This window comes from Vombatus ursinus, unplaced genomic scaffold (assembly GCF_900497805.2).
Source record: "Vombatus ursinus unplaced genomic scaffold, bare-nosed wombat genome assembly UNPS02015129.1, whole genome shotgun sequence".
Taxonomy (NCBI): Eukaryota; Metazoa; Chordata; class Mammalia; order Diprotodontia; family Vombatidae; genus Vombatus; species Vombatus ursinus.
Window position 1 is genome coordinate 1,397,677 of NW_020954907.1, and position 11,293 is coordinate 1,408,969.

Here is an 11,293-nt window from a genome sequence, read left to right on the forward strand (position 1 = left end):
GCGAAATATGTTTATATAGCAACTTGAAATAAGTTATGAACAAAAGTATACTTTGAACAAAAAGTATCCTTTGGAACATTTTATTGACATTACCCTGTAAATGACAGCTGTATCTTCATTTAGTCAAGACTTGCAAGGTACATCTTTGTCAGCAAGGTCTCTTTGCTGATCCATCTTCAGTCTTCTCTGTTTCTTCTAACAGTGCCAGTTAATCATCTGAAGGTTAGCAACTTGATTGCAAAAGACTCTTTTCCAAGATGTCAGGGTTACAGAAGGAATCAGCCCCATGCTTGATCTGTGCTAGGCCAAAAACATGCTCCTGCTTCTTCTGAACTATTCCATAAGGGATCATTGTTTCAGAGATCTAGAACTGGCGGGGCCTCAGGGATCTTTTACTTCAACTCCATCATTTTCCAAATGGGAAAACTGAGACCCAGAGAGATTACATTACTTGCCCAAATTCTTACTTACTCTCTCAGTAGCTGAGAGAAGATTCTGATTCTAACTCATGTCCTTTGATTTCAAGGTCAGTGCTTTTTTTATAGCATTACATTGGCAGGAAAAATTATTTTAATGTAGTCATACCCAGGGCATAAAATAGCTAATCAATTTGGTAATGAGAAATGAGAAAACATTTATATTTACAAAATTTAACTGTGGTTTGCCCTAGACTTATAGCTGCATGGAACCTAGAAGAACATCTAACATAAGCTTGTGTTAAGGCAAGGGAACCTAGAACCAGAAAGATTAGGTGACCAGCCCAGCATCACAGAATCACTAGGGGACAAAGCCAAAATTCTAGTTCCGATTTTACCACTAATGAGTTACATGACTCAGTTACTTCACCTGTCAAATGAAGGAGTGTAATTAGATTGTTTCCAAGGCCCCTTCCAGGTCAAAAATTCTATAGTAATCCTATTTAGCAAATTAATAAACAGTTATTAAGCACTGTGTCAGGCACAAGATACAAAAGACAGTCTCTGTCCTCTAGAAGCTCACAGTCTAATGGATATTTTTGCTAAAGAGGAGGGCATAATGGGATATTAGACTGGAAAAATAAGTTGGGGCTGGTTTGTGGAGAACTGTGAGTGCCAAGCCAATGAGCTTTTGCTTTTTTAAAAGTTCTTATATGAGATGGTGATGTCCTAGGCTAGTGTGATGATAGTGCAGATAGAGAGGAACAGATGGATTGGACAGATTTCAAGGAAGAAGCAATAGGACTTGGTGACTGATGTATATAAGGCATGAGAAGGAGAAAGACGCAAAGACAACTTGGAGGTTTTGAATATCTGGGGGAAATAGATGAAGTAGGTTAGGTTGAGAGGGTGGTGGAGTAGGAGACAGTGAGTTCAGTCTTGGATATATTGATTTGAGGTGACAGTGAGATAGACAAGTTGAAATGTTTGGTAGGCAGTTGGAGATAATCAGACAAACTTGATAGGCAAGACTCGAAAGGCATCAACACAGACATAATAGCTTCCAGCTAAGCAATTATCTAAAGGAATAATTTTCTTTTTAGGAAAGAATGTAGGGAAGAACAAGGGGCCAAGGACTGTATCTTGGGCAATTCCCACCCTTAGGGAAAACAGGAAGAAGAGGAGCCAGAGGATCCAGAAGAAGCAGTTAGGGAGGTAGGAAAAGACACATTCAATCAGTAAACATTAAGCAGTTTCCCAGCCCCAAGCTTTGTTCCAGGTCGGGGTACAAAGACAAAAGTGAAACAGTGCCTGACTTTAAGGAGCTTGCAGTTTGGAGTTTGTGGAAGAGAAGGACATTTACATACATATGCAAAATAGTACAAGGTAATTTTGGTGGTGAAGGAAGCACTAGCAGTTGAAGGGATCAGGAAAGACTTCTTATAGAACAGGGGTTTTTAGTCTGAGGTCAGTGAACTTTTTTTTTAGTATTTTCAGAACTGTGTTTCATTATAAGTGATTTCCTTTGTAATCCTCTGTATTTTCTTTTATGCATTTAAAAGCATTATTCTGAGAGGAGTCTGTAGGCTTCACCAGATCACCAGAGGGTTCCATCATAAAAGACCCTTGATGTAGAAGGTGGTACTGGAACTGAGTCTTAAAGGAAATTACAAATTCTAAGAAGAAGTAAGGAGGGAGTCCACTCCAGGCATTGGAGACAGCCAGTGCCAAAGCACAGCATTGGAGATTCAGCGGAATACCTAAGGAGCAGTGAGAAGTCCAGTTTGGCTAGACTGTTATGTGCATGAAAGGTCCAGATATTTAGGAATAAGGGCTTTAAATGCTAAACACAGGAGTTTCTGTTTGATCTTAGGGATACTAGGGAGCCATTGGAGTTTGAGTAGGAAGGCAACATGTAATTACACTGGCTTTGCTTTGGCTGTGGAGTAGGGAGAGACTTGAGGCGGGAGACCAAAGAGGAGGCTATTGAGATAGTCTAGGAGAGAGATTATAAGGGCCTGATAGAGAATGGATAGCATATATGTTGATAGAAAGGGACAAATGCAAGGGATTTTGTGGAGGTAAAAGTGACAAGATTTAGTAAAAGTAACTGTTTGGGTATGTGGGATGAATAAGAGTGAGACATTGAGGACTGTCACCAAAGCTATGAATCTCTCCTCTTTTGTCTCTACACTCTCTTGGTGAACCCATCACTTCCATGGAATTAACTATCATTTCTATGCAAATAATTTCCAAGTCGACCTACCCTGCTCTTATCTCTGTACCAAGCTCCCATCTTACATCTCCCACTGCCTGCTGGACATTTCTACCTGGTTATTCCATATCAACATGTCTGTATAGAATTTGTCTTTCCCCTCTTCCTGACTTCCCTGTTTCTTTTGAGAGAACCATCTCTTTCTGGTCACCTAGGCTTGCAACCTAAGAGTTGTCCTCAACTTTCACCTCTTACTCATTGCCTCTATCCAGTCAGTTTCCAAGTCTTCTTAATTCCACCTTCTCATTGACTTCTCTGTCCACCTCCTTTTCTGTGCTCATACAGTCACCTTCCTGAATGTGAAGCATGTGCTTCATAAAGCTTGTGGACTTGACTCATCACCTTTCACCTAGACTATTATAGTAATCTTTTGATTGGTCTCCTTGCATCCAGTTACTCTCCTCTTCAATCCATCTTCCAGTTGGATGGTTTACCTTTTCCTTAGCTTCCACAACTCAGTAGCCAGATTGCTATTCTTAAAGCACAGGATGATGCCATTCCCTTAGTTGATATGCTTCACTGTGTCTTGGATAAGATATAAACTTCTCTGTCTTTTGAAGCCCTTCATAGTCCAGTTTCAGCTTGTCTTTCCAGGCTTCTTATGCGCAACTTCTTGGGGGCAGCTAGGTGGTGCAGTGGTTAGAGCTCTGGTTCTGGAGCCAGGAAGACCTGAGTTCAAATGCAGCCTCAGACACTTACTAGCTCTGTGACTCTGGGCAGGTCACTTAACTCTATTCCAGTTTCCTCATCTATAAAATGAGCTACAGAAGGAAATGGCAAACCACTTTAGAGTCTCTGCCAAGAAAACCCCAAAGGGGATCACAGAGAGTTGGAGACGACTGAAACAACTGAACAACAACAAAGTAGGTACTCTCTCCCTCAGATGCCACAGCGAAATGTGCCTACTTGCTGTTTCCTACGTGAAACAGTGCATCTCCTGTCTTTTTTACCTAGGCCGTCCCCTGTGCTTGGCATGCGTTCTCCCTCCTCCTCTCCTTTACCTCATACTTCATAGTTCCCTTCAGGGCTCAGCCATATTCTTCAAGAGACCTTTCTTGATTCTCCCACTGACTTGTGTTCTCCTTTCCCTCTCCATGTCATTTTACTTTGTATATGTCTTGTGCTTTTTTGTCTGTGAACATGTTGTATCCTCCAAGTAGAATTTAAGCACTTTGAGGGTAGAGACTGTCTCACATTTGTAACCTCAAAGCTTAGCCGTGGCTAAGAAAGCACTTTGTAAATGCTGTTGTTTGTTAGCTAATCGGGCCATTGCTGCTCACCCTTTGCTAATGCCACCCAACAGCTGTTGTTTTTTTTTTTAAAGACTTAATAATATAGACACTGAGAGGAAGATGAATGTAAATAGATGTGGGGGAGAAGTAAACAAGATTGAAAATCTGGTTTGGGTTAGGGTTAGACCAAGTCTCTCTGGCCCGTCTTCACAAAGAAAACCTTGGATCTGTTGAATTATGAAAACTAAGGTGAGGGGTAAACAATGCTTATCAGCTATCAGAACACAAATTCATTCTTTTATAGACTGGATGAGACAGGTCAGGACTGCTTTAGAGTTTGCAGAAGTGAGTGTGTCATCTGCTGAAAAATGGAATCAAGAAGTCCTTGCCTACAGGAGGAGTGCCTAACCACAGAAGCATTGAGAATACGGGCAGGCATTTTCCAAAAATAGAGTCACTGATCAAAAAGCAGAGAAGAGGCTCACCGGAAACTTGAAGGTTGTAATCATTGTAGTAGATCTGAAGTGAAGAGGAGGGCTTTGAATTGTGAGACATTTTCCACAGTGAAAATCCACACCTTCGTATATACATAGGCCACAGATCCCTGTCATTCTCCTCACCTTTCCATACCCAAATTAGTTGAACTGATCAACAAGATGATCAAGAGTCTTCTCTTCTCTTCTAGAAAATTGCCGGAGGTATCTCACTGGGGACAGGGACAAGTGTGGTCATTGTACTTCTCTACCATTTTTCTCCTTGTTCTGACTCTTATGATTGTTGCCAAGGGTCTCTGATCTCTCCCCACTCTGCCCTGTGGACCTTCTGTTATAGGCAGGGCCAGTTCCTCCCAGGTGTTCTGTGGACTGCATCAAGAGTAAGGTTGGTAGGAAGGGCAACTGAGGAAGAAACTCTGGTTCCCATGTTGTCTTGAGTGCCTCAGGCCTTAAAGTGGAGACTCTTGTCAAAGGGGTGAGAACATTTGGAAAGGAAGTCAGTAGCCACTAAGAGCTAGTATTGGTTCGTCAAGAGTAGGTCATGCCAGACTAACCATTTCCTTTTCTTTCTGATTTATTAGACTAGTAGATTGGAGGAATGCTGTCGACGTGGCTTACTCCTAGGTTTCAGCAAAACTTTTGAGAAAGTCTCATTTTATCTTTGTGGACAAGATGGAGAGATGTAGGCTAGGTAATAGTATAGCTAGGTGGATTTGGAACAGATTGAATGACCAGATCCAAAGAAGAGTTGTTATTGGTTAGCTGTCTACATGAAAGGAGTCCTTGAGTAGTGTGCTTCAGGGCTTGAAGGTTCTTGGCCCTATGCTGTTTTTAACCAATTTTCAATGAAATGATAACATTTTTGTCAGTGATCTGGGTGAAAGCATGAATGACAAACATCAAATTGCAGATGACAGAAAACTGGGAGGAATAATCCTAAATGTTAGATACCAGTTAGGATATAAAAAGATCTCATTGGGTTCTATCTATGAAATGAAATTTATTAGAGACAAATATAAAGTGCTGCCCTTGGGTTCAGATAATCAGCTGTACAAGTATAAGGTAGGGGAGGAGTGAACACCAGTTCAGAGTGCTAGAACTGCATTTGAAGGACCTCGGTTCAAATCCTTGCTTTGCCACTTGGTCAAGTCATATAACTTCTCTGGGCTTCAGTTTATTTGTGAGTAAAATTAGGCATTTGAATTAGATGACCTCCAAGGACCTCTCTTATTCTAGAATCTAGTTTCCTAGGTGAAAAAAGATCTAGAGGCAGCTAGGTGCTACAGTGGATGGAGCACTGGACTTGAAATCAGGAAGTCCTGAGTTGACATCCTGCCCCAGATACTGGGGGCAGATACACTGTATGACCTTGGGTGAGTTACTGTAGCATCCTTTGGAATCCTCAGGTTCCTTATCTTTAAAATGGGAATAATAATATCACCTAACCCCCTCCCCCAGGGTTATTTTGAAAATCAAGAGTATATCGATGATATACTTCACAAACATGAAAGTGCTTAATAAATGCTGGCTTTTATTATTAGCCTCAGTATGAGTAAAGAAGTGACGAGACAGCCAAACTAGCCAATACCACCTTAGGCTGGGCCAAGGGAGCCATAGTGTCCAGACTAAGGGAAGTCGTAGCTCTGCTGTTCTCTGCCCTGGGCAGAACACTTCAGAAACACAGGATTCAGTTTAAAATACCTCACTTTGAGTAGGTGGGCCATATTCAAAGGAGAACAACCAAGATGGGGAAGGAGCTCGAGACTGTGCCACATGAGGAATGACCAAAGGGGATATTTAGCCTGGAGAAGACTTGAATCCAGATAACTATCTTCAAGTGTTGGAACTCATGCGAAAGAGAGATTAGACTGATTCTGCTTGGACCCAGAGGGCAGAAGTTAGGAGAAATAGGAGAAAGGTACTGGGAAGCAGGTTTAGCTTTTACTATAAAGACAAACTTCTGAGCTCTTGAAAAATAAAATCAACTGCCTCAGGAGGTAGGGAGAATTTCCCAGCTCTGGAGGTGTTCCAGTGGAAGCTAGCTAAGTCCTTGGGAGGGATGTTGAAAGGGAGGGAGGGAGTCCTGTTTAGGTATGCATTGAACTAGACCTGAAGTCCTTTTCAACTTGGATTTTGAGACTTTTCTGTTAGCCAGACTTTGATCATCCTAACTTTGGGGTCCTCTTATACCTGGAGGCCCCTAGAGGCGTGCTTAATGAGTCCAGGGAATGATGATCTGGCACTGCCTTTTTGTTTCTGTCAGAACTTTGCAGCCCTCTCTGAATGTCTTTGGAATTTTTGTTCCTAGGTTCAGTTTCAGAAGCTTCAGCAACTACGCCTCACACAGTCTCGAAACCAGTACCACGGAGGGTCATTACCCAATGTGAACCAGCTGCGTAACAGTGCCGCAGAATTTCAGGTAACTTCACGTGTTTGTTATCTTGAAATGGGAATAGACGATAACCATGTGACTCGTTTTCTTTTGGCATTTTGCAGATGAGATTGGAGTGGGGTTTGAGGGTTGGAGAATTAGTCGTGTATGATTTCCCTATTCTGCAGAGAAAAATTGGTTAGCAGCTTTTTCTGTTATGGTTTCTGCTGGGTCTTTGTGAAAAGAACTTTAGATAACATTATTTCACAAATGCAGTAACCAGGCACTGATAAGTACTTTTTCTATGTGCGTGGAGCATTTAATATTTGATGATGCCAATTAAGTGAAGTATAAAGTAGAACTGATGTTTCACCCAGTTCTGAATCTTGTTGCTATGATTCATATTAGGGCCATTTAAAGTTGTAGTTTAAAGCTTGGGATAGCTGGTGATCTTAGTTTCCTGAAAGGTCAGCTCATCGCTATATTTGATACTACAATAGTACTGTATATGTGAGGCAAATAACTCGATTCGTTCTAATCCTTGTTCCTTTTAAAAGCACCTTGCCCTCATTTTTGTTGTGAAAGCTGTGTTTACTTGCTTACTGGTGTCAAGGAAAGGTTATCATTTTAGCACAACTTCATTTAGTGTATTTTTGATAGGGCTTAATAGGGACTCTTAAGTGAGCATTTATTGGGCACATAGTAGTTGGGTTAAATGCTTGGCTTATAAAGACAAAAACTTAAAACAATCCCTCTTTTCAGGGACCTTCCTTTCTCCTGGGAGGATACCACATGTACCCAGATAACTAAACATAACATACTTTAAGGAAGATGAGCACTCACAATTGGGGGCATCAGGAAAGGATTTGAGGAGGAGGGGTGATACCCAAGATAAGCCTTGAAGGAAGCTGAGCATTTTCACAGAATGAGCCGATTGGGCAGTACCCTCCATGCGTCGAGGCTATCCTTTGGGAGGGCCGGAGAGGAGAGATGAAAAGCCGGGGTCAAGAGGAGCTGGTTGCTCGGTGTAAGGGGCACCTCGAGTTCCTGAAGGGAGGAATAAATCTGTAGGGGCAATGTGGAGCAAGACTAGAGGTTGTCAGGGTTTGCATTTTCTCCTAGAGGAGATTCAAGCATCACTGAAGAGGTTTGAAGAGGGAAGTGAGAGGGTCACCCTCAGACTTCAAGGAAGGTTATTTGGGCAGCTATGCAGTGGATGGATTGGAGAGGGGTCCACTTAGGCGGCCATTGCAGTGGTCCAGGCAAGAGAGAAGGTTCTGAAAAGAATAGTCAGAGCAATAGACAAGAGCAGTTTGGGGGGCTGGGAGTGGGGGTGGGAGGGGGGAGGACGGTGAGGATTCAGAGGGCAATGAGTTAGCAGTGTCCAAAGTGTCAGCATTCAGGACAGTCAAGGGCTGAGAAAAGGCCATTGGATAAGTTAAGCGATTGTTGGGATTCTTGGAGAAAGCAGTCTCATGCCTGTAGGATAAAACAGAAATGCCTTTGTTTAGGTTTTAAAACCCCTCACAACCTGGCCCCAACCTAGCATTCAAGTCTCATTGTGCACTTCTCCCTTTCCCATACTCTTCAGTGCGGTCCAACTGTCCTTCTATCTACTTCTCACAACATGACTCTCCATCTTTCATCTTGTGTCTTTGTGCTGCCCCACAAAGGCAGCGAGGTGGCCAAGGGCAGCTAGGTGACACAGTGGTTAGAGTGCCAGGCTTGGAGTCAGGAAAACTCCTCTTTTTGAGTTCAGATCTGGCCTTAGACACTATGTAGCTGTGTGACCCTTAGCTTAACCCTGTTTGCCTCAGTTTTCTCATCTGTAAGATGAACTGGAGAAGAAAATGGCAAACCACTCCAGTATCTCTGCCAAGGAAACCGCAAATGGGGTCACAAAGAGTTGGACACAGCTGAAACGACTGAACAACAACCAATGTCTGGAATGTAATCTCTCCTTACCTCTCTCTTATGAGAATCTTTCCCTTCTTTCGAAACACAGTTTATGCGCTACCTTCTACATACAGCCTTTCCTGATCCCCCAACTGCTAATGCCCTCCCTCCCAAACTCCATTACATTGATTCTCTTTATATTAATTCCGTAGTATTTGTTTCCTCTGTTAGAATGCATGTTCTTTGACAGCAGAGATTGTTTTATTCTTTGTTTTAATATCTCAATGCCTAGCACGGTGTTTGGCACAGAGTAGGTGCTAAATAAATGTTTGTTGATTGACTTGTTGATGGAAGTGGTGAGAAGCCACATTTCACGGGTTTGAGCAGTGAGCAAGAGGTGAGGAAAAAGTGATCATAGACAGTTTTTTCTAGGAATTTAGCTGTGAAAGGGAAAAACACCATCAGACAGTAGCTTGAAGGGATGTTAAGGTCAAATAAAGGTTTTTTGTTTTTTTTGTAAAGATTGGGGAGGCCTAGGCATCAGGGAAGTAGCCAGTAGATGAAGAGAAATTGAAGCGACAAGCTTCTGGAAGAAAGGAAAGGGATTGGGATAATTTATTTACTTAACTGTGTAAAAGTTGTATCTCCCAGTAGAGTATGCCTTGAGGGAAGGAATGATTTTTCATTTTGTCCCTGTATCCCTAGCAGCTAGCACAAAGTTTTGGAGGTGTTCGATGTTTTTGATTGAATTAACTTAAGGACCCTGGAATGGGTTGGAAGGTTTACGTCTTCAGAGACTGTAGCTAAGGAATCACAAATCAGGGAGAGGATGATGACATTGAAAGGATTGGAGGTATAGAATAGGGCTAATAAAACATGGCTCATTAATAGATGATTTCAATTTCTGTAAAGAAGTAAGAAGCAGATTGTCTACTGAGAGGAGAAAGGGAGGGAGAAGTCATGAGTTAAGAGATTTGAGGAGAGAAGAGGTTAGGAACAGCCACTGTGGGAAAATAAAAAAATCGCTGTGTAGTGGAAAAGGCCCAGTTAAGCTTTGTAGTTGATCTGATCTTCACTTCCAAATTTACCTTCAGTCACATTCCTTAGCGTGAGAGGAAAAGCCAGAAAAGTTGGGTGGTGACAGCTTTGGGGTTTGGAAAGGCATGAGTGACAATAGGACAGAGGCACAATTGGTTCATAGTATGTAGTCAGTTATATTGGTTTACTATATGGTCAGAACTATGAAGGGAGAAATGTGAAGCTAGAGGGGAACAGGGAGGACTGGGTAGAGGGATTGAAGATAGCAGTGACAATCGAGTCTTCAGTGGGCTTCAGGAAGAAATGAGGCAGGCAGTGGGAGAAATGGAAGAAATTATAGGTGATGATTTAAGAGGAGAATTTCAGAGTTTGGGATCTTAGAAGCAACACATTTGTGAGTGCCATGAGTTCGGTTGTAGGCCTATCTTTGTGGATGATAGAATTGATGATGTGAATCAGGAGATTAAGTCTTGTTTTCTACATTTTTTTTTTTTTTGGCTAGGCAATGGGGTTAAGTGACTTGCCCAGGGTCACACAGCTAGTAAGTGTAAAGTGTTCAAGTGTCTGAGGCCAGATTTGAATTCAGGTTCTCCTGACTCCAGGGCCAGTGCTCTATCCACTGCGCCCCCTAGCTGCCCCTCTACGCTTATTTCTCCTGTACTTTCTTGTTCTCACCCTTTGCCTTCCCGTTGCCCTTTGGCTGTCCATAGTCCAAGGCAAGCCTGTTTCAGGCCTTTCTCCAGAATTTTCTCTTCTTTTCCTTGCATCACAATTAATTTACCCAATATAGCTCATTTTAGTCATGTCAATAAAAAAGAAAAGACTAGCTACCTCCTGTTTCTTATTAACATTATAGTTTAGAAAGCACTGCCCTTAAAATGTCCATGTGAGGTAGATACTGCAAACCAGGTGGTGCTGTTACCAGCCCGGTGCTATCCTCTTGTCTGCTTTGGGCTCCCCAACACCCTCAGGCAAATTTGTTTCATCTTTCTGGGTCTACTTAAAACTGCCTCCCTGCTCTCCATGAGGGAGAGTGGTAGGGGAGAGCTGACTTGGAATCAGGAAGGCTCAGGAGAAGGGGTCCACAGAGTTTCCCTTGAGTTCTCTTGCTTTGTGACCATGTACGATTCACTGAACGTTGGAGCGTAAGTTTCTTCAGCTGTGAAGTAGGGATAACAGTACCTGTAACGCTTGTCTCCCCGGATTGTAGTGAGCTGTAGATGGGGTAATTGTGCAAAATACTTTTCAAACTTTAAGACATATGTGGATATCAGTTACTAAATCAAGTCTTAATTCCTTCTCTGTAGCTAATCTGAGTTGTGCCCATAAAAACAGAAAAGGAAATAACTTGCCTTTTATATTTCTTTACATTTTACAAATCCTTTTTCTTTTTAATATTCCATGAGAGTTATTGTCTTATTATCCCCTTTTTATAGATGATAAATTTGAGTCTCAGAGAGATTCACTGACTTGCTCTTGAACCCAGGTCTGATGACTTTTGAGTCCCGGGCTCTTGACAACTCTACCACCATCATTGAGTCAGTCTGTAAGCCTTTTTAAAGCATTTACTC

At 42.2% G+C, this 11,293-nt stretch overlaps 1 protein-coding gene across 1 annotated transcript in view; it reads left to right on the forward strand.

The window, feature by feature from the left end:
* The window catches only part of CRTC3 (CREB regulated transcription coactivator 3), an 80,562-nt gene that overhangs the window by 2,785 nt on the left and 66,484 nt on the right, over positions 1 to 11,293 (forward strand). The window contains exon 2 of the mRNA XM_027846323.1: positions 6,726 to 6,836. Coding sequence (XP_027702124.1) covers positions 6,726 to 6,836 — 111 coding nt within the window. The remainder of the gene's footprint in view (positions 1 to 6,725; positions 6,837 to 11,293) is intronic.